The 24524-nt window shown below is 34.1% G+C and overlaps 1 protein-coding gene across 1 annotated transcript; it reads left to right on the top strand.

Moving 5' to 3' along the window:
• The first annotated feature begins 8107 nt into the window (after positions 1 to 8107).
• LOC111369606 (40S ribosomal protein S3a) lies at positions 8108 to 16656 on the top strand. Its single transcript, XM_022991189.1, has 7 exons — positions 8108 to 8233; positions 8361 to 8408; positions 8516 to 8621; positions 15480 to 15617; positions 15699 to 15884; positions 16073 to 16273; positions 16397 to 16656. The coding sequence occupies exons 1-7, from the start codon at positions 8223 to 8225 to the stop codon at positions 16487 to 16489; spliced, it is 783 nt and encodes a 260-aa protein (XP_022846957.1). The 5' UTR covers positions 8108 to 8222; the 3' UTR covers positions 16490 to 16656.
• The last annotated feature ends 7868 nt before the right edge of the window (positions 16657 to 24524 follow it).

Raw genomic sequence — 24524 nt, 5'->3', positions numbered from 1 at the left:
ATGTAAAAATTTACCAAAATTAAGATTACTAGATGAAAAAAGATAATTTAATTGTTAATACTGATGCCTCGGATAAATATTGGGCAGTTATATTAAAAACAGATTTAAATGAAATATGCAGATTTTCAAGTGGAACTTTTAACCAAATAGAAATAAATTATACTACTCATGAAAAAGAATTGTTACCAATTATTAAAGGAATAAAAAAATTTCATTATTCCTTTTATCTAAAAAAATTTATTGTTGAAACTGATAATTCTCAAGTTGCAGGACTTATTAGAAATAAGTTACCTATGGAACCTCAATATAGAAGGTTACACAGATGACAATCATATTTATCATTCTACAATTTTGATATTGTTCATATTAAAGGAATAAATAATTATCTTGCAGATTTTCTGAGCAAGAATATTGAATTCGGAGATGGATAATATCAAAAATTCATTAATAGACGTCAAAAGACGCATGGAATTACTCATAGAGGAATCAGAATATATGAAAATTGGAATTGAGCAATTAGAGCAAATGGCAGAATCTATCCAACAAAATGTCAAATTGCTGGAGGAAATCTCTAATTCTCATTCCAAATATACCAAAGAAATGAATGATAGAATTGATGATATTACTTCACAATTCGAGTCATTAAATACCAAATAGGAAATACCAATAGATACAATTTCAAAAATACAAACAGGTACACAGCCAGGAAGCAGCAGTGGACCCAGTAATATCAAACGAGACATAGCAAGTCCCCGGAATGTAACTATAAAAAATGGTGATGAACATACAAGAGTTATCAGGATCAAAACTGATGAAAATGATGATACCCCTTTATCATCAAAAGAAGAAGAATATAGATCATTTGTCAAAATTGTTTATGAATTGGAAGAAAATGAATCATATTTTATTACATCAGGAGATCATGTTTATCCCAGATCAATAATTACCAAAGATGCAGACCCTTTCATGGTCAAAATAGCAGCAGATTATGAATTTCTGGATTTGATCTATCCAGGAAAAGATTTAAAAGAAATTGAAAATTTTGATGATATATTCAGGGCAGAAGTTTTAAAATTTGCCCAAGGGAGATCGATTTATATCAAATTTTATTCAATAAGTCCCGAGGTTGATGGAAGGATATACCATCCTGCTGAGCATATTATCACAATTGGATATGTTGGCCGAGATTTTCAGATTGAAGTTGGCCGAAATAATAAACCATTGCCTAAAATCAATAAATCATGGATAAAATCCCGAAGAGTTTTGCGGATGAAAGTTCTTTACAATATTGCAAAGAACTTATATGATAAAAAATTCAGAAGCTTGTGTCAATATGAAGGATGGACACTCCTTACGTATAATGGAAAAGAAAAATCTACTATTTTAAAAGAATATATCCAAAAATTTGATACTCATCAAATTAATGAAAGTCCTACAACAATCCAAAAATCATGTAGATTTAGGGAGTGCCCCACATGCAGACAAAATTAAAAGATTGATTCTTCAAGATAAAAGATAAATGGAGATAAATAAAAAGGGACCTACCACTACCAAAGCATCTAGCCAGCTGCATATGGAGCCAAAGATGGAGATGCAATAATAGAGGAAAAGATGCCAATTTGATGAAAAAGCAAAAAATGCATGTGAAAATGTAAACCCCAGGAGGAAAAGAATAGAGAGGCATGTAAGCCTTTTCAAATTCTGACGTATACAATGATGTAATAGACCAATAATAGCAAGTTTGAGTCATGTATAAATAGAGGTCTTTGGGGGAAAGAATGGACCATCTCGAATTAAAAACCATTCTCTCGCCTTAAACTTTGTTTAAAACCAGTTTTTTTGGAAACCCCTTGTATACAATAGAAACCTTGTATAAATCATTATATAAATAAAATTTCAATCTTTTGATGTTAAAAAGATATAAGTTTCTAAACTTCCTATCCCGTAGATTCTTGACAGATTGAAGAAGATAATTTCTTTCTTACTTTAACAAAGAGAGAATTTTCTTTACTTAAAATCCTTATTCTTAATTCTAAGAAAAGATACAGTGAGGGCAAAAAGCTGAAATAGCATAATTCTCATTGAGGCAAAATGCCATTTGAGGGAACAGTTTGCAGATTCAGAGCCTGAAGGTCAATCGGTTCTAAGAATACAGATTTAAGAGCAAAAGTAATGTAAAATTATTGTCTTTGTTAAATTTAGAAAGAATTCTTCTAATATCCTGAAAGAATCGTAGGGATTATTACTTATCATGTTTGCAAAAATTTATCTATCATGTTATTATTATTCATAAAGTTTGTAAGGAATTATCTATATGATGTCAGACTATACAATTAAGGGATTAGATAATCTGTTAGAAAGACTATTAGAAAAAATAAAAAATATTTTTTCTCAACCAGAGATTAATGACTATGGATATATCATCTAAAGAATATGATAATCTTAAAGAATTATATGACAATTATATCACAGATTATGCTAATTTATTAGATCAAAGAATGGAACTATATATTAAAATTCGAAATGAGAGAAATAGAAAAATTTGGAATTATTCCAATAAATCAGGATATTTTGTGCAAAATATGACAAGCCATTTCATTAAGGACAATATAGACATTTTAGCAAAAATGAATAGTGACAGGCCATTTAGAAAAATCCCCCAAAATTGAGTCAGTTTTCCTGCTTCTTGAGATTTCATATTAGGGGCTTTTGAATCCAGTTGAGTGGGTTCTGAAGAACAAATCCTATTTATATGACTGCTTTACAAGTACAAATGTATATTGTACAGAACTAATTTTTATCTCTTACATGACGAAAAGAAACGACGGAAGTAGCTTCAGCTGTAGCAGCAGAATTATCAAGATTTTGAAGAGTAGCTTGTATTCTTGGTGACATTGTTCTCATGAATGACATTAAGCAAAACAGTGGTCTTGCATTTGGGACATCTTGGGTCCTCTTCTGATAGAATGATGTACATAAGGCATCGAGGGCAACCCACCAGAACCATGGATGTGGCCTCAGGGCTTGTACAGTTCTCGTCTGATGACACACACGAGCTCGGTGACACCGTTTCTGATCGAGGCTGGGACTCAACTCTAAGGTTTTCCAATGGCCTTGGGGGAGATGAACTCAAGTTGAGATCAAATTTTGCTTCATTTACACTGCTCATGGTTGTCCCTGGTAAGAACTTTTCTGCACTCTTTGAATAGTATATCCCACCTGTCTAAACGAGCAGAACAAATTGAGAACCCCTTGTAAAGGTCCTTAACAGTTGTTAAATTATATATGTTAACACCTGTGCAAATTTCTCTAAGTACCCCATGATACGTGAAAAAATTGGTTTCTTGAGGGTTGAATTGCGGTCAGAGGAAAATCTGTACCCTTATTATTAGTCTCCACATTCGACTATTCAAATTTGTATATATCAATGGGTGGTTTTGGCCGGTGGGTGGGGTTGGGAAATGCTTGATAATTCTATAGACAACACAAGAAAAGCTGACCAGCATTAAATGCTGAACTACGTTTTAGTTATTAAGAATGTTATTTCAACTTTGAACCAAGATTTAATTACAAATTGATCGTGATGTTAGCATCTTAGGATTGCTTGTCAATCGGCCCAATCTAATTTAATGTTTTCAACATAACATTTATTATGATTTGTTATAGTAGTTGAGTTTTGATGATAGAATACAAGTGACAACGATGGGAGAATTGAACGACAATTCGAGCTAATCAAGTTGGAGCTTCGAGGTTATCCTCTAGGTCATAAGTCCATCTACAATTCCCTCACCGGCGTATTACAATGGAAGATAACAAAACATTATGGCACCCTAACTAAGGGTCCGGAATTTGACCAAAATATGACACCTGAAGTGTTTGGCGTACAGAATCCTCGATTGGAAGTCACACCATCTAAAATTTCAGTATATTTAGGCAACAAAATGTTACACTACAATATTAAATTACTATAAATTATTATAGGAGGAATAAATTATTTCTTTAGGTTTTGTGGTTGGAAAGAACATGAAAGCATTGAGAGTGAGAGAATAAATTTATTTTGTGGTCATATTAATTAAGGAAATATTTTATTTAATTATGCAAACTTTTTAAATTGTTATTATAAATGTCTCAAATGTGAATGAAAAATAATGTTGGTCATGCGACATAGTTATGTAGTCTAATCGAGTATCATCTTCTTTTGTTTCTTGTAATAGCCAAGTGTACTTTTTGTTTAAATTTCTACTGTTTATATCTCCTTTCTACTTGCTCGGCAACTTCTAATATGAAGTAATGAAGAAACGAGTCCAAAGTTGGAGATCAAAGCCAACTTTTGGTGTACGATTTGACAAGTATGTGTTTGTGAGATACGTCGTACGATTTATAATATAAAGTTTTATTTAAATTAATAATTTATAGTGCAAGTACACCCTCTGTCCCATCTGTGGATGGCAATTGGCTTAGACCACTAGTTGGCTTGTGAGAGCTTGGCTCTGGTCCATATTAAATTGAGTTTTAAGTTGAGCGTTAATGAGAAATCCTATTTTAGGTGATTTTTAATAGCTTTTTTGAAACGATCATAGTCATGGTCGTTAATTTATATTTTAAATATGTGTAATTTTTATATACATATGTTAATTTTTAATTTGAAAAGCAAAATATTTACTTAATGATTACACTTTTTAGTTGTAAGTATTTTTTTTTTACTTGTAAATAAATTTTACAATTATAAGTTTATTTTAAATAATTTTTTATACATATGTGAATTTTTTATTCATAAGTAACTTCATATATTTCATAAAGAATATTTGTTTTATTAGTAGTATTTTTTCGACATTTCAAAATGGTGCCAACCAAGAAGGTCAAAATTGATGAATAAAAAATTGAATTAGACTGTGTGTACGTGGGGAGGGTTCACAGAACCCTCCAAAACGTGCAAAACACGTGGGCTGGGTGGGCACAACCCTAAAAAACTTCAAAGCATGCTATCGTCGCCTAATCCTAACGTGACTTGAGGAGGAATGAAATAAAGGTAATTATATTCAAATAATAATTTTTAATATCTATAGTACAATTTAATTACAAGAAAGTTTTCAATATTTGCTTACTTGTGCTTTTCTTAACTTTCCGTCGCATTTTCATTTTTAATTGACAATTAATTAACATATTTTGTATATGATCACGATATTCATCCAATTATGAAAATATGGAAAAAATATTGTTTTACTTTTGTAATAGTTATTTATTTTGATTATTGAAAATATGAGAAATAAATGTCTTTTGGCCCTCATAATAAATATTTTGAGCGAAAACCGTCTCTATAAACAAGATGTGAAAATTAATAGAGGGTTGATGATATAATTGGGAAAAAAATAATTTTGAGAGCACAAGTGTAAAAAAATAAAAATAAAAAAATTGAGAGATATTTATTGAAATTAAAATATGGTGTAGTCATAAAAAAATTTGCAGTGTAAATATATTTATCTTGCTACAAAATTAATAAAATTACTCCTTTAATCATAGAAGTAAATTTCAAATATAGTCCCAAAAATAATATTTTAATTGTTGATGGGCCTATGGATTAATTGGGCTGGATGTGGTACAGAAAATTGAATGGGAAAATTTCAAAAGCCAGACATTAAATACAATCCATTTCAAACCTTAGAACATGGTTTATTATTTCAAAATTTTGATATTAATTAATTTTATTTATGAAATAATTAATTAACAAAATTTATTAATTTAGCCCCAGTTTGGTAGCAATTTTTCACTCCAAAATTGATTTTTTGACCGTTATTTTACTATTCCAGCTATCATTTTTTAATTCTTCCCTCGCGAGTGGAACCCACTTTTCTTTCTAACGATCAAAAAAGAAATTCTGATAATCACTACCTAACATGCATTTAATATATTAAAGTCACAATATTATATAATTTATGGTCACAGTTATATATTAGTTACAATTACAAATGTCATAATCACAAATCTCCAATTTTATGGGCCTGTTTGGGCCCGATTTTTTCACCCAAAAAATTGATTTTTTGACCGTTATTTCACTATTTCAATCATTATATTTGATTTCTTCTCTCACATGTGGACCCCACTTTTCACCTAACGGTCAAAAAATCAATTCTCAAAATCAATTCCAAACAGGCTCTATATGTTACAACTTATTTTCGATCACAAATTTATCAAACTAATAAGTCAAATATTATTCATTGGTCACAAAGAACAAATTTTATATATCACAACTTATTTCATGGTCACAAAATATCAAATTAATTGGTCACAATTTTTTTTTTTTTTTAGGTTATAAATTATCAAATTATTGTTCAAAAATATAACAAATTTTAAAGTCACATATTCTTTATTAGTCACGAATTATCTATTTTCGTTGTTACATGTTATTTATTGGTGAGACATTAACTAATTTATTGGCCATAATCAACAAAATAATTTGTGACCACCACTTCACCACTACTTCCAACGGCACCATCGCAACCACCATCGCCACTATCGGAACCGTAACCACCACCTCACGACAATCAGTAGCAAAACTACCATTTCAAACAAACCAACACCTACCAACAAAAATTACCACTGTGACAACGATAGCGACAACGACAACAAAATAGATTCAAAGTCAAAGTCTTAATGGCAGCGACAATGGCAACCACTGCATGACAAAGATGACAACCAACAGATAAAAAATATCACACCCATTGCCACCGCAACAACGATAAATGACAACTAACATCACCACCACTAGTACCAAAAACTACCACGATAGCAGCAGATATAAAAACCCACGGCCATTGCAACAACTCCACCAATCCATAACTCGGACTACACCACCATTGTAACCACCACAATGACTAAATACAGCACAACTGCCATCTACACCACCACCACCACTATTTGCAAAACACCAACAACCACAAAAAAACTCAAACTAAATAGATCTAATAAAAAAAACCAAAAAAATTGCAGTAGCATTGAGGGTGATGTACCATTGTCGCTGTATTTGCATGTAGCGATATTGCTCGCAATGATAGCAATGTGCGTAACAAGACGCACTGCAGTTTGTTGCCTTGCTACCAAGTGCAGCGATGCAGTAAAGCGTCGCACGAAGCAAGGTGTCGCTGCGCGCAGTGTAGTCGAATTAGAGAGAGGCCGCGACGCTGTAAGTGGTAGGGTTGATAGAGAGGGTGAGAAGGGAAGATAGACAGAAGGAGAAGAGAGTGGAAATGATTTTTAAGGTTTGGAAAGAAATTGGATTAGGGTTGGGGTGGATTAATTTAATTTTATAATATTGTTATTAGAATTTGAAATTTCAAATATTTGATTCTTGGAAAAAAAAAGGCTTATAAATCTTAATTTTGAGTTGTGAAGTTTAAAACTCTACTTGTATGTGATTTTCACAAATTGAATTAAAGGGTTGATTGATTTAATTTTCAACCTTAAAATTGTTATACTTTTTCATAAAGTAGAATTTTTGAAAAGTGTGAATTGCATAAAAAATAAAACTACCCTCCATAAAGAAAGCCCTCCTTTGGTAGTCATTTTTCAACCTAAAAATTTGATTTTTGACCATATTTCACATTCCAATCGCCATTTTGACTACTTCACTCAAATATGGAACCCACTTTTCTTTCTAACGATTAAAAAATTAATTCTCATAATCACTACCGAACAGGTCTAAAATGTATTTATTAATTTTGAGAAAAATATAATCACATGACCAATTTTTAGAAAATATTTTTCATGAAAAAATAAAGTGAATTGAACATCATGAATGTAAGAACTTGAATGAAAAAGACATTTTTCTATAAAAATAAAATCAATCAAACACTCCGAGAAATCAATTCAACATTTAAACGTTAATTGTATAATAAATTGCATACTAGTGACATACTTGTTTTGAGGAAGCACCAATTCTTTTAGTTCGATTTAAATCCCTTTTTAAAAATTCATTTTCTTTTATTTTTGGAATTTTTTTAAATGAATATATTTTTTAATAAAATATTTTTAATGGGTAAATTTAAAACTTTTTTACCGCACATTCTAAACAAAAAAAGTAAAAATAAAATGAAATTACAATAAATCAGTGCAGTATATAAACCAATTACAAATCTAGGGTTTCTGCTGAGCACACATTAGTAGCACAGTCCTCTCTCGCTGAGACAAGTAACTGTCGACCGAAGCTCAGCTGCTACGCCACCACAATGGCCGTCGGGTACTATTACTCTCTTTAGATATATACAGTCCCACGTATATACTATCTGATTGCGCAAAAATTTTGTATGATGTTTAAAAATGAAATTTTGGATATTAATGATGACGGCATTTCTTTTCTGGTCTAGAAAGAACAAGAGGATTTCGAAGGGAAAGAAGGGAGGGAAGAAGAAAGCGTAAGTTCATATTTTTATTTATCATTTTAATTCAGAATAAAAGTATTTCTTACGTTAATTTTATTTCTTTTGCAAGTAATGTATGTATCATTTAATTGTGTTTACAGAGTCGATCCATTTGCAAAGAAGGATTGGTACGACATTAAAGCCCCCTCGGTTTTCAATACCAGAAACATTGGCAAAACTCTTGTTACTCGTACTCAGGGTACCAAGGTATGGTTTTGCATTATTTATTAAATAACACTCTTTTTGATGAAAATAGTATTTGCTCTTTCCTATTTAATTTTTAAACTTTTTAGTTTTACATGATTAATTTTAGCTGTGTATATATAGTGAATAAATTTAATATGATATGTATCTTGTGTTTTTGTTCCTGGATCAGCTAATTCAGATTGTTTGGTATTGAAAATACTAGAGATTTTATCATATGTAGTTTTTTGCATTCACTGTAACTTGTTGTATGTTATAAAACTTATTGGATCATTTTGATTTGTCACTTTTATTTCATATCCAAAAACAGATATAATTGGCTTTGTATATTTTATCTCTTTGCCTGATATTCTACGAATAATTCATGGGTTATGAGGTCCTCATTATGGTCCATGAAGTGTTCAGAGTTCCTTAATGTCATGCTCATTTGTTTAATAAAAATGCATATTTTCTTTTGATATCTACATGCTTAATCTGATTTTCATGGTATAAAATTTTAGGATTTTGAGTGTTATGCAACTTTGAATTCACATCCACGAAGTTGCTTTTTAGCAATTGCATTTTAACGAGCTTAGATATTTTGAGTTGCAATACTGGGTGTTTCCTGCTTATAATAAGTTTAGAGAAGGTTTCTATTAGATATGTACTCCTCGGTCGTAATACATAATCTTTTATCATTTTTGTCCATCACATATTTCTTAGATTTCTTGATATTGGACTCTATTCAAGTAGGTTTATTTTACAATTAACTTTTAAGCATTTGTGAGCTCTTTAAGTTGTTGGCATAAATTTAAGAAGTCGATATAACTCTGTAGCCTTTAAACATCATCAAATCAAATATATGATAAAATCATTAGTTATTGGAATTTGGAACCCCAAAAGACATAAATCTTGTGTAAATCAAATTTTTTATAGTGAATTTATATTTAGTTTTTAACAATCAAGGCATAGATTGCATTACTTATAACTGCTATTGTAAAAAATAAGCCCACATAATTAGAGGAGAACGGAAGGTTATTACACACACAGAATCTTCTTGTACTCTATGACATTTTCTAGTTTCCAATTCTTCAAAATTCCCTGGTTTTTACAATGGTGTGTGCTCCTGTCTGTAAATAGGGTTAGGCTAGAACTAGGATTCCTAGGAGATGACATGCACTCCAAGGAGAGGTGCAGCGTCGTGTGTGAAATTATGGTGGCTAGTCACTAATCTAGTTGTAACTGTTCTCCAAATCCTATCACATTGTCTATGTAATCTTGCATCTCCATATTTAGTTAGAGTCATCCAGGTGACCTAATGGACCATTGAAGACCAAGCTAACAATAATTGTAGTCCAATCTTGTTCAACTCTTATCCAACTTGGTTAAAGTTGTTATTGTTAGGCCAGTTTGCTACAGGCCCTATTGCATTGTTGAATCGACAAGCTTATTATAAAACTTCACGAGTCTAACTAATAATTAGTAAACTTAAGCTCTAAGCAATAGGCTTGACAGTTTAACCGTATCGAACGTCCATATCCTCAATGGCGTGTTTGATGGTTGTTTTACCACTATGCTTTTTTCTCTTGGGCAACTTAATTTAACAATATTATCTATTTGTCTTTTAATTAAAAATGTTGTTATTAACTAATAATTTATGAAGTATTGATGCTTCAGAATAATAAGAAATGAAAATTTTTTGGAGACATTCTTAACAAGAGGTATGTATTAAGATAGGTTTCTGATAAGCCCTCATCCGAAATACATATTCTAGAAGGGCAAGGAAGACTTGAGAGTCATCTGGAAGCAGTTAGAGGACAACAAAGATATGTTACGCGGGAACAACAAACTCTTAGGAGCAAGGGAAGTTAGTTAGAAAATAGAAATAAATAGGAGAGGAGAGTGATCATTAAGGCAGGTTTTTATGTGGTGAGAAATGAGACCTTTAGGAGAATTTTAGCCCTCTCGTATGGCTAATTTTTTCTTTCAATCTTGTTTAATCCTATCTAATTGGTATCAGAGCAATAGATTCTGATGGCCCCAAAGAAGATCGAAATCAGATTGTTAGAACTATAGAGCCTATCTGGATTGGAGATATCGGTGGAAAGTAAAACCCAAAATATGGCTAGAATGCTACAATCAATGGGAGATCAATGAGTGCAAGACCGAGGTAATAAACAGTTGGAAGAAACATGGAAAATTGGGAACCCCTTTATCAAGAAACTCAACCCTTCAATTACCAGTGCTCGCTTGCTAGAAATCTTTGTCAAGTAAGGAGAACTACTATCATTCAAAGTCGCTGAGGAAAATGGTAAGAGTAAGGCTTTATGTTTCGTTCAATTTGATTTCAAGGTATTAGCTATGGCAACTCTGAATACTGTCAATGGCACCCTGCTAGAAGGCAAGTTGTGTCGATGTTCATTAAAAAGAGTGAGGGGTAAGGACACATCGTGAAAGAAGAGGATGATCAGAGATTTAGTTTGATTATTGTACATTGTGATGTTGAAGGAGTTGGGAAGGGCTTGGTCAATGGGTTGATTCAAAAGTAAGTTACTAATTTAGTGGGTACAAGTGGACTCTAAAGTTTCACTTAGTAGAACCCAAGAGGAATGAGTCTCAATAAAGAAAAGGAAGATTAGCCAATAACAACTATTTCCTTCAAATTAGTCTAGTTTCAAGCCCCAGTTATGTCAATCTTCGCAACTAGGGGTAAAATAATCTGAGTCTCCGGTGTAATGGGTATGACGCTATTGGGCAATGCTACAAGAAAGGGAGGTTACAAGACATGGGAATTAGACATGAAAATGGGTAATATTGGAATTGGATTGGTCGGTGGTGGCAAAAGTGTAGGAATTCTTAACACCACCAATAGTGTGGAGGTTGGTTATACATTGAGATTTTCAATTAATTCGATGGTCGGATTGATGGCTCCAAGGACCATAAAAGGGTAGATTGCACAAGTAGCGCACTGTTGATCGATTGTGCGTGTAACGACCCAAAATTTTTTTTGATCATTAGAACGTATCTAAAATAAAGCTTTTATAAAAGATAATTGTTTTTAAAATACAATAATAATGATTAATAACAAATACTTAATTATAAACAAATTATTATTCGAAGATCATAATCATTTCTTTATTGTACCACTAGAGACTTGTTCCAAACTTCAATGCTCAAACGTCAATTACCTAAAATGGTGAAAATCATAAATAATGAGATAAAATCCCAATAAGTGAGCCACAGAAATCGTAATTCATATTTAAAATTTAGGAATTCTTGACGTACATAAGGAGATACGGGGATTAGAAATCGAACTTAGGTAGTTATAATTCTCGTACATAATTATAACATACATAGGGAGACACGAGAATTAAGAACCGTACTTCGTTGCTATAGTTCCTGTGTGTAGCACTACTGAACTCTGTCTTTTGAACTCAAATATATAGGACCAATACTATGTTCATAACTTTGAATTTCATATTTTAAATTATGGAAAAATGATTTAACATACAACGTATGACTATATTTACCTCGTAAATCTGAAGAGGATTTGATAAAACACGTACAAAAGAACTTGGACCTCAAACAACCGTTTATGAATTGTGTGTAGTGTGGGACAACCTTAGTTACACACACGCATATATAGATATATAATTATGGTAATCATATAATTTAAATCAATAAATCATAATTATATACAATTATACATATATAGACGCACACAATTGTAGTCTTACTATAATTTAAATCAATCATCCATAATTATAGAAATATAGATGCACGTAATTATAATAATCATATAATTTAAATCAATTAGTCATTATATATAATTGCACATATATATATTCACGCATTTGTGATAGTTTACTTATTTAGTACGTAATCTTCCTAATTTATCTTTCCTATATGAGGAAGTTTACTTAATTCCATCCATATATATATATATATATATATATATATATATATCGTGTTACAATCGAAACGATAAAAGAATTTTTTTCACGAGTCATTTTTCTAATAATTCCTAAAGAACGACCACAAAAGGAATCAATTGCGCATTTGCACGTGTGGCGCCCTTATTTTCGTTTAGCATTTTAGCCCAAAGTAATGAACTTACAGGCTGAGTGAGAGCTCCTAGGATAGATGATTATTAAATGCCATCTTAATTCCCATCTCCCACCCATCCCATATTTTTTTCGGGGAAACGCCTCGAAAATCTATTCTTCTGTCCAATTCACAGCCTTTTTATTTTTATTTTTTTTATTTTAATGATAAGGAAGCGCTGGATCCAGGCCCTATAGGGGCATCGAGATCGTGGGATCAAAGTGGACGTTCCCGAATTTTATAATTAACGACTGTAAAGGATTTTGGGGTATTACAGTGGGGCTACCCACCACTTTATTCCGATTAATTGGGTTCATTTTTTGTAAAAATCTGCAAGGGGCTGCAACTAGTTATGGAATTTTCATGGACAGTATGGTACTCAAAATCCATCGAGGTATGCCAATTACAAGGTACCTTACGTGATCACTTCCCATATTCCCAATTGCTATCCATTGGCTTTCCGTGGCTGAGTTTCAATGGAAGATAGCAAGGGGTTAAATTCCCATGACCATGAAAATTACTCAAGTGATGATCGCTGCAAGAAAAAGGAACCGCATGACCTTGCAACTGGAAAAGAGGTCCCATGAATTGTAGGAGTTGAAATTGGGGCTAATGATTATGGAGAGGAGGCTATCGGAAAGGGCATTGGGGTGGAACTTTCCTTAAATCCTGTTGTAGGCTCGACTGTCCTGAAGACAATGAAAAGGAAAGGGGGATTGAACCAGCCAGAAGTTGTGATGTTCGATGATGGGGCTATTCCAACATTTACTTTGACCTACTTCAGGCCAATGTTTTGTTGGTTGGTGCTACAGGATATGGAGTTTTAATGGATACTATACTAATACTCTAAATTCCGCGGACTAAGAGACTTGATTTTCATTTCACCTGTGACTGTGGTGTTTGCAAATGAAATTGTTTAACTTGTATGATATTGCAAAATCTGGAATTGCTAATGTGTAGGCTTCTGGGGCTTCAAAATTGCCAGATTCTGCAGATTTGAAAAAAAGAACCAGTGCCACATTAAAGAGAGTTTCAAGATGAAGTTGAACTGAAATAACAGAGGTTTAAATACAGGAAGTATAACAGCAATAGATGCCTACATAATTTGAGGAAGGGGCGTCAAATGGTTTCTACTGCTACTGCTACTCAGCAACAGAATGTTTGATCTCTTCTCAGTTTGTCAGATAAAGAGCTTCCATTGCGCCACTTCTCTAGTCAACTTGAGTATGTGCATTATCTTATTGGGCTGGAGAAACATGAAAATATACTAAGCCCTTGTTTTGGCCCCCATTATTTCAAATTTTAATGGTTGGAATATTATTTTTTTGGAGAATGTGTGGTTGAAAAAGAAAGAAAAGTTTTCGATTTACATTTAATATTATTTTATAGAAGATTGTGTGGTTGAAAATAGAATAGAGAAAAATAAAATTTAATTTAATAAGGGCCAAACGAGGGCTAAGTTATTAACTCCTTTACATGCATCTGGTGATAAGAAAACAAATGTGCTGGATTTTTCTGATGGCTGAATTTGTATGGGTGGTAAACAAGGAAATGGTTCACACTGTTATTGATGGCATGTGGCAGATTATCAAGTTTCTGAGGTTCACCTTCAGAAATGACTTATGTTGTATTGCTGCCAAGAATGGGATATTACTTAGACTAATCAATACTCTTCATAGCTTGAATGAGGCAATACATCTAGCTTCTGTAGCTGTGGCGGTAGGTTCCTGAAGATTGTCTAGCTCCACAACGACGAGCTAGTCATCAAGTATTGATACAATGGAGATATCTACTCGCATCTGAAGCTTCCTGGGAACCAGTGGAATCAAGTTTGCAACACTCCCCTTTTTCCTACCTTGAGGACAAGGTATCTTTGGAACCCAGGGGTAATGACAAGCCCCCATCCGATATACATATTCTAGAAGGCAAAGAAGACTTGTGAGTCAGTCAGGGGACAACCAAAATCTTTTAAGAGGCATGAACAATCTTTTAGAAGCAAGGGAAGTTAGTTAGAAGATAGAAATAAATAGGAGAGGAGAGGGATCATTAAGGCAGGATTTTATGAGGTGAGAAATGAGACCTTCAGGAGAGCTTTAGTCCTCTCAAATGGATAATGTTTTCTTTCCTTTCGATCTTGTTGAATCCTATCAGTGTCGAGATTATTTGGAATGGTTTATTGCACTAAATTAAATTTATGTGATCTACCAAATTTTTTTTAACTGACCTAGTGTCTTTACTAATAAGTCAAAACTTCTATGATCAAGATGATTCACAAGTCATTCCTCCTATTGAGAAGTAAATGACAATATGACTTTTCAAAATCAAACCGTTTATTTGCATAATTTGTAATTCATCATCTAGCCTTGGAGTCTTGTGCCACGTTCTTGTAATTCTTATATATACACGATAGCTGAAATCATTAATCAATAAATCACATTTTTCATTGACAAGAATATGTCAATGTACAATTTTTGTGCTTCGAGGCACTTATCCTTAATGAAAAAGTTCTCATTTTATTTATGTTGAAATCAGGAAATGAGTATAAGTTAATATGAAGCACTTCTTTGATGTTCTTACCCTACTTTAGTTGATGACTTTTTGGTATAGGTCTGAACCATAAAAAATTAGGATGTTTGAAATCTTGAGTTGACCCAGTTCTTGCCTCCAAACTATGGGACGTGCTGCCATATATACTATATTTGAACTTTTGTGTTTTTAAGTTTTCTTCCCCGTATAAGCAATGAGAAGATGTTAATCTGTCATCAATTTCTCCATCAGATTGCATCAGAAGGACTTAAACACCGTGTTTTTGAAGTGTCCTTGGCTGATCTTCAAGGTGACGAGGACCATTCCTTCAGAAAGATTCGATTGAGAGCTGAAGACGTTCAAGGAAAGAATGTTCTCACGAACTTCTGGGTATGATTTAATTGTTCTCTTCTGGCGTTGTGTGCCTAATGAGTTTTTGATGACTGCTAATTTTCCTTTGACCATTTACAGGGTATGAACTTTACAACAGATAAATTGAGGTCACTTGTGAGGAAATGGCAATCATTGATTGAGGCTCATGTTGATGTCAAGACAACAGACAACTACACCTTGAGGATGTTCTGCATTGGATTCACTAAGAAGCGTGCCAACCAGCAAAAGAGGACATGCTATGCTCAATCAAGCCAGATTCGCCAAGTAATTACCACTTAAGTGATCGATGTTTAAATTACTATGTCACTGATAAATATAATCTAGCAGATGATTCGATAGAATTATTCATTGAAAAAGTCTCATCATCAATCTGGTCATTAGTTTGATGTTGGAATTCTATGCTCTTTATTTGTTGCCATCATTATAACTTTTCCTGGTTTTGGTTTTCTTAGATTCGACGGAAGATGCGAGAGATCATGATCAACCAGGCACAATCTTGCGATCTCAAGGACCTGGTTCAGAAGTTCATACCTGAGTCAATTGGAAAAGAGATTGAGAAGGCCACTTCTAGCATTTATCCTCTCCAGAATGTGTATATTCGAAAGGTCAAGATCTTGAAAGCTCCCAAATTTGACCTTGGCAAATTGATGGAGGCAAGTTTTTTTCTTGTCTTAATCATTAAATTATATCATGAATTTCATTGGGCAAAATCAACTAAAAGTTGTACTTAAGTCTCGTAATGTCCTTAAAATAATGAACTTTGCGGGATCATGTAGGTTCACGGTGATTACAGTGAAGATGTTGGAGTGAAGTTGGACCGGCCTGCTGAGGAGCCAATGGCTGAGGAAACTGAAGTGGTCGGTGCGTGATTTGGTGGATGTCCCCACCCTCTCTTCTTGTTATCTTTATTTTCAACAAATATTTATATTTCTTTAAAATAGACAACATGACATTTACTTTGAATTTTTGTAATGATTGGATGGGACAATAGTATTCTGAAACTGTTAATCATTTGACATTTGGGTTTGGTTTTTTATTTGCACATTTTCTGGAGTTTTCAAATCAGTTTCGGCAACTGCATACAAAAGGCCGGTTTTCACTAGTTTAATGGGAAATTTCTCTTAGCAGAAACTGAATTGAAGATACGATAATGTGGCATTATGACAAAGAGAGGCAAGTTCCATACCATGTGGTTCGGAACTTGTAATATCTTCTGATTTTGGAAAGCATGAGAAGCACATCACAGGTTCTGATGAGTCTCAGCCAGTGGTGGTAGAGGGTGTGGAAGTTGAGGGTTCCTCGTAAGATTGGCATTTTCATATGAGGAAAATTTTGTAATGATTGCCGTTAGGAATTAATCTAATGCGCTAGCGAGTAAGGACATGGTTTATGTGTGAAATTTTTTGGTCTATAAAACGCTAAAAGCTGGAAGAAGAAACGCGGTTATAGATGACTCATACCCAATGCTCGGGAACAGTTGTGGACGCAGACATTTTGAATTAGTGGGGTACAATTAAACTTGCAAAAAATACATATTTACGTTTATACAAATACCACTATATTTGTCATCCTTTTCTAACATTATTTTCATCACTTTTATTTCAAATATTCTTTCATTAACATTTTAATCATAAAAAAAATGCGTATTTACATTTAAATTATTTTTTTATCCCAATTAATTTAAGTGAAAAATACAAAAATTACAGCAATTCTGAATGTTAAATTATCAAATGCATTTTAGTTCAAACAAAGACAAAAATCACAACAATAAGCCATTACCATAAAATCGTCAAAACAAGATAGAAATTGGAACACTTAAATGGATCTCTAATTTCATTTCATAAGAAAATACGAAAGAAATCATAAAAAAGAAATAATGTCCCCCCAAAATGAGGCATATAATTTTTGATGAATGAATCTTTCACATTCTTTAAAAAGTTAAAACTTCAGTCAAAGTTTTCATATTTTCCGAGCTGGAGCTTTTCTGCTTCAAATCTGATTTCCTTTTAAAAAAAAAAAAAAAAAAAAAAAAATTTTTAAGTTGGTAGGTCAAGTGACCCACAAACCCACTGTAGGTCCTCCAATGCTTAGGAAAATCCATGCGCTTCATTACCTGTGTAAACTATATTGATCAAAAATCATTTACAAATTCATCGGACATACTTGGACAAGTAAAAAATCAAGTACGTATACAAGTACATCAGGCATGCTCGGACAATCAAAATGAAAAGATACACAAACGAGTAGATCTAACGATCTTAAATAAATAAATAAAAATCTCTCCATTCCATATGATCATAGACCTTACTCATGTCACGTTTGAGTGCTAAGAACCCTTCTTGCTATTCCTCTGTTTTCTTGTCGAATTTAATCCCATGTTTGAGCCACATTCTAGGAAAAAATGCATTATTCATGTCAAATCAATGAAAAATGTATGGTTAAAAAATAAGGAAAAATTTTAGATTTATGTGTAATATTATTTTATTGAAAAATGAGTAGTTGAAATGATGCAAAATCACTGTTGAAAAATATATTTTTTTGGAAATAATGTGACTCAAACAAGCCCTAAAAGCTCAAAGTAGCCATCACATTATTGGTGAATTGTCTACTCGGAACAAAGGCAATCTAATTCTTGAATATAAGAAACAAAGTACTTTCTTTATTCGATTCATCTTTGGAACAAGCTTATATAGAACATTACACAAGCTAATGCGGTGGAAATCACCATTTGACGTAGTATTCATCTTCTTCAGAATAAGTACCAGATGCGTGTGATTTATTGTAATCGTGACTTATGATTATTGTTCACGAAATTATTTCTTTCGATTTAAAATCCCACCGCAAGTGTACGGTTCGTTAACAATTAGTAAAATGGATTATGAGTCCAAGTAACGATCCCACAAGGATTGAATCAATTCAAATCAACCTATTATGACCTTAACCGAAACACGAAAGTAAGATGTATATATTGTGATTTAATTAAGGAAGATGTGAACTATGATGTAATTATGAGTGAGAAACTTATACTAAATGCAAAATGACATGGATACGATCTACGAGAATTTATGGAATTAATGAATTACTAACACACTAGGATCACGAATCCCCAAACAACACCCTTTCAATTTTCAATTATGCAAATTTGACACACATTCCCACAATTGATGAATCAATATTTCTATTTTAATTTAGCAATCTCTCTCAAGCAATGCCAAACCTACCCCAATATGTGATTCGACTATATCTTTATGATTAATACTAACATACAGGAATACATTATAATTTCATGAATATTCAACAATTCACACAAGGTATAGAGACATATTTCTATCCTCTATCGGACCCTATGATAATTTATACTATGTCGAGCCTATTTTCCTTCTTTCGAATGAATAAAACAGGCCACCAAAATCATATAATTACGTGCACAATAATAATATGGAAATAAAAACATATAAATCATTCAATTTCGGAACATGTGCTTAATTATGTCAAATCTCCAAATCAAAAATCAAAAGTAGTATTGCAAGGTTCATCAATCTCCTAACAATGAAAAATCTAGTCTAACATGCTAAAAAGAAGAAAATACAAAAATAGTTGAAAAAACATCATCACCCGAATCAAGTTTCAATCAAATCTTCAATTGACGTGATATTTTCCTCTTGTTCTCTCCTTCAAAATCTCCCTTTTTCTTATAAAATCGGCGTCCCCTCCGTTCTGGACGTCTTTTGGTATTTATATAGCATGAAAATTTGGTTACCAAAAGAGTTTTAATCGTACAAGGAAAGTAAAATTTTCATGTCAGAAACCTGCCATGCGACCGCATGGCTTTAATTAGTGCGGCTGCATGGTTATGCCATGCTGTGGACAGAATTTCCTGCACTCACATGTGCGACTGCATGAGAGTTCTACCATGAGGCCGCATGGTAGACTCTAACTTTCATTTTCTCCAATTTGGTCTCTCTACTTAAATCTTTCACTTCTTGGCATCTTTTTTTCATTCTTTCCATTCCATCATCCCAAGATATTATCAATTGACATTTGGCTTAATCAATTTCTTGATTTGTTCATTGGGTCAACTTTTGGATAATTGCATCTTGGTCCCTGAACTTTCACCTTGCATCATTTTAGTCCTTTCGTGTCTTTTCTCTTGAATTTCACCATGTTCATCGGCGTTCCCTATAATTCACAAATGTAACGAAATTAAGTCATAATTCAATCATTTTGCTCGTAATTAAGTCATGTTTGTGACGTAAATAAGTGTGCAAAAACACACTTATCAAACCCCCCAAACTTGAACTATTATTTGTCCTCAAATAAGATAGTGACTTAATTCTGAACAAACATGACGTAATACCCTGCTGTGGCTCAGGATTGGACTGAGTATTTGGCGTTATGAAAATTTATCAGTGCAAAAATGACATCAACCTTTACCTATTAAATGCATATTTGACGCGTGTGTGTGAACTCATGCCAATATATCAGGTTCATGACGAGTTTGAGTCCCGACCCCAAGTGGTCAAATGTATCCTTACTCGCTCGAGAGATACATAACCTCCCCAAACTTATTCTTTTCACTGAATTATTCCGGGGTTGTGTTTTTAAAATTAGGAGTTTACAGAATTGTAGCCCTCACCCTCTCGTAGTTTGGATTAATTTCACTATCACAAGTTTACATGTCAACAAGTGAAGGCTCTTCTAAGTTTGATTGCTTCGACACTCAAGATTAGATTATGTTACTTGCCTTGCCTCAAAGGTATAGTTTCTTCAACCAAATGTCTAAGGGCTTTTTTTCATGTTATTGTCTCTCTTTTATTTCTCTCACTTTTTTATTATTATCATCTTCTCATTTGCTTTCTATATAACCCATGTAACAAGCTTTGGGTCGGTGGTTCCGAAACCAGTTGGTTTTAGGGTACCAGGTTTTAAACCCTTACAGACTTATTCACTCGAGTTATAAAGGCTTGATCATATGACTTTTTATTAACCTCTTTCCCTCTTACTTTCTATATGACCCATGTATCTAGCTTTGGGCCGGTGACTCCCATGCCAGTTGACCTTAGGGCACCAAATTTTAAAATATCCTTACAGGCTTACTTGCTCGAGTCATAAAGGCATGAAAAGAAGTGTCTTATTCTCACATATTAATTTTATGCCCCTTGTTGTTTTTTCTAGACATTTAGTTTCCAAAACCAACCTCCAATTTAAGATTTTCACCTAATCTTCAACCCACTGGTCTAGACAATCCACACAATAAAATTCATGCACGGAGCCCCCGCTCATCTCAATGCTCCCCTATAATAGCTCAACTATCACCGATATTAAGGTAGTTTATGGGTTAATTCAGTAGAGGGTTATCATTCTTTGCCTATTGTCTGCTCAAAATCCAGTCATTTACCTAACATGTCAAGCATGAATAGCGTGCATAGATAATGTCAAGTGTTGCATCAACAAGTATCAGTTAGTCTAATTAACACTAGATCTAAAGTTTTGTAGTTTAAACAAGTTCAATAATAACATCATAGCTAGCAAGGTTATCAAGCCCACACAAGCACGCATGAAAAGAATTAAAACAAACTGAATAAAATGCAAAGAATTTTTTTTAACACTCATCATGCACACATTATGCAATAATGGAATATAGATACTGATTAACACAGATAAAGATTTAAAATTATGTCACCCCAAACTTAGTTAATACATTGTCTTCAATGTAAGATTAACGAAAGATTAAAGACATAATTTTAAGGATAAAATGAAGATGAAAAATAAAAAATGGGGTAAACAGTGCTTCCCTGGATCAAAATGGATGAGGTGGTGGGAAACTGGATCCTGATGTACCATCATTTGACGGTGGAGGGTGTTGTCCAAGGAGTTGCCGCAGGATCCCATTAAGCTCTCTCATCAAGGCAGACTGCTGTGCCTGCTCGGCCTGGATGGCTCTCATGTTCTCCCATGTTTCATTTACTCGCATCTGGGTGCCGTCCACCCGACCCACATACATGTTTAGCCGACCATTCATGGTATCAATCTCCCGTCGCATGACTGTGGCGTCATCCTTGGCATCTCTGATGTAATTTAGTGCAAGGTGATTGTCTCTTTGTAAACCTTGCAACTCAGTCCTCATGGTGCCGAAATCCTGAAGGAAGTTATGGAGGTCTCGACTGATTCCCGTGGTGGTGGAGAATATTTGTCTCGACAACCGAGTATCCACATCAGCCTGTGGTGCTGGAGCCTGTGGGAGTTCCTGATCTGCAGAGACTGGGCCTTACTCTGCCTGCCATCTACAGTACTCATTTTCTTGCTCTTCCCTATGTTTAACCCGAGTCCTTTCTTGAGCGTCAAATGTAGTACGTTTGATCATTGGATTGGGTTTTTCAGGTACCTCCTCAGATAAGAGTGCAACACCCGTAGCCCTACATATGCCACTAATGAGGCTCGGGAATATCAAAGTGGAGCGACGATCTCTCCAAGTTCCCAATGTGTGTAGTTGATTGGTTGATTGTATATAAGAGTGGCGAGATCTATCTTGTTACCCTGAACCAAGTGGTAGATGAACCCTACTGTCTGATCAAGAAATGTAGTCCTGTGTGATATAGGCTCGACATTGTGGCACATGAAGAGCCATAGAATGGCTATGGATGGGTGTAAGCTCGATCTGATGTCACTCGGTAGTTGCAATGCATTTTCCCACCCCATCAAAACCTCGGCCACTTCATTCTAGTTAAATTCAACTGGGATAGGGATTACATTCTCCATTGTGAGCTGGTAGTAATCATAAATGACCTCGGAAGAGAACATAATCCACTTCCCCTGCACCCAAGTCTGATTGAAATGCTCGAAACCTGGCGTGTCAATTTCACTGTTGAAGTTGGCGAAGAACTCTTGGCATAGAGTCTCATAGATTGGATGTGGTCGCTCCACCAACTTGTGCCACCCACAGATCTGAACTAAGTTGACCAACTCAAAACCCAGGAAATCATTAAGCTTAATGGGTCTTTCAGCATGTATAGTCCAATGGCGTATGATATTCTCATATCGCGCCGCGGTTTCTGCATTTAAGAATCGCCGAACTTTCCCTGCAAGCTCTCCAGTACGGGCTGTCCTGGTGGAGGAGCTTGCTTTTTCTTTTCCGTGCAAAGTTCTCTTAGGAGGCATCTTGAAAGGTTTGTAAACATAAAATTCACTAAACTTCTTGTTGAAAAACGAGAGAGGGAATGAGATTAGCAAGGCATGAATTTCACAAATCCCCCAAACTTGCTTCAACATGCATATATAACTCATTGGTGTGCAATCTTCAAAACATGATATTCAAGATAGTGTAAATAGTGTGCCAATATGAAAAACTAAGAAAATTAGGCCTAAACATGCACATTTGAAAAAGTGGACCCATTATCGAGTGCGCATGTTCAGCCCCGGACATCATCGAAAATATCAAAATTTTCTAGGTCAGTCTCCGGGCATATGAAAGTATTCAATGAGGTCTAGCATATACTCAAATTTCAAATTATTTGGACTTCGTTTGGTATGTCAAATGATGGTGTGAAGTAGAGGACGTAGGGTGCCGTGACATGCCGTGACCTAGCCACGTACCTGCTTGTTGCAAAATGGATTTGATGCTTTACATGGCCTGTCATGTGTATGTGCATGTGGTAATATGCAAATTTCTAGAAATCATGTTTAAGAACGTATAAGGAATGCAAAATAACAACTTACACACAAGCTGAGCTCAAAACATCCAAAATGTGTCAAGTGACCCATGATCAAGTGCGCATTTTCACCCCCGGACATCATTGAGAAAAATTGATTTTTTTTCTTAGCAACCTCAAAGCATATGAAAGTACGTAGTGTGGAATGGTACATAGTCAAATTTCATGCCCATTGGATGTTGTACGGGTACTTTCCTTAAGGGACGAAGTGGATGCTGTGAAGTGACGTGAACCTAACATGGGGCCTACATGTGTGTGGTTGGTGAGTGAGTGCTTCCAACTCAATTTCTAAGGCATTCGATCACAATGTGTATGTTAATTTATATATTTAGAGTGTCAAATGCGGGATTCCACGAACAAACTTCATTTAGGCAATTTATCGAACATGTAACATGCATTCCTTGTAAACCCTACAAAATATCAAAAATTGAATGTGCCACCAATCCATAACACAACCCAAGTTCAAAATACACAATCCATCGACCACATATTGCCCATTCTCCGCAATCATGCTAAAAAAAATGCACGGTTCATCTCGAACCGAACTAAAAAAAAAATCATAGAAAAAAGGAAATCCGAGAGGGATTTAAGAAACATTACCTTGGCCGTGAGTTGGGTGGTTGATTCACGGGATGAAGGTTTGGGAGTGCAATTGGGATTTTGTGTAGTGAATTTTTGGATGAAATCGCCTTGTGTTCGCGAGAGAGTTCAAAAAAAATTATGGTGGGAATAAGGAATCAGGCGTGGGTTTTTCCATGCGGCCGCATGGCTTTAAGCCGTGTGGTCGCATGGTTCAAGTGGCTTTGGCCACTTGAATCTTGATCAATGTTTGTGCGACCGCATGAACCAAATATAATTTTTTTTCTTTTTTTCTTTTTTTTTCCTTTTTTTACCTTGCTAAGAAAAGAAAACGAATTTAAAAATAAAAAACTTTGAAAATATATTCAATTCCCCCAAAATCACAAGTTTGATTAAATTTTATCCCAAAATTTGGTTTTCAATTTAGTGGTCGGTCTAACTTCTCAATGATCCCAACTTTTTCAAAGATACGTTTCTAAATATTTTGGGGTATGCATAGACCATAAATTTAGTGTCCGAAACCAATTTTTTTTTTTTTAAATTCACAATCACGCATTGACATTTGAAATTTTGAAAATAAACTTTTGCCTCAAAGTGCGTGAATTACACCCCCAAA

This window comes from Olea europaea, chromosome 20 (genome assembly GCF_002742605.1).
Source record: "Olea europaea var. sylvestris chromosome 20, O_europaea_v1, whole genome shotgun sequence".
In the NCBI taxonomy this organism is placed as follows: domain Eukaryota; kingdom Viridiplantae; phylum Streptophyta; class Magnoliopsida; order Lamiales; family Oleaceae; genus Olea; species Olea europaea.
The sequence above is the reverse complement of the archived record's forward strand: the minus strand, read 5'-3'. Positions and strand labels throughout refer to the sequence as shown.

Excerpts from the sequence above, each read along its gene's own strand:
- LOC111369606 (XM_022991189.1), top strand. Across the intron at positions 15,618-15,698 it reads ATGTTCTCACGAACTTCTGG|GGTATGAACTTTACAACAGA; the intron begins GTATGATTTAAT and ends GACCATTTACAG. Across the intron at positions 16,274-16,396 it reads ACCTTGGCAAATTGATGGAG|GTTCACGGTGATTACAGTGA; the intron begins GCAAGTTTTTTT and ends GGGATCATGTAG.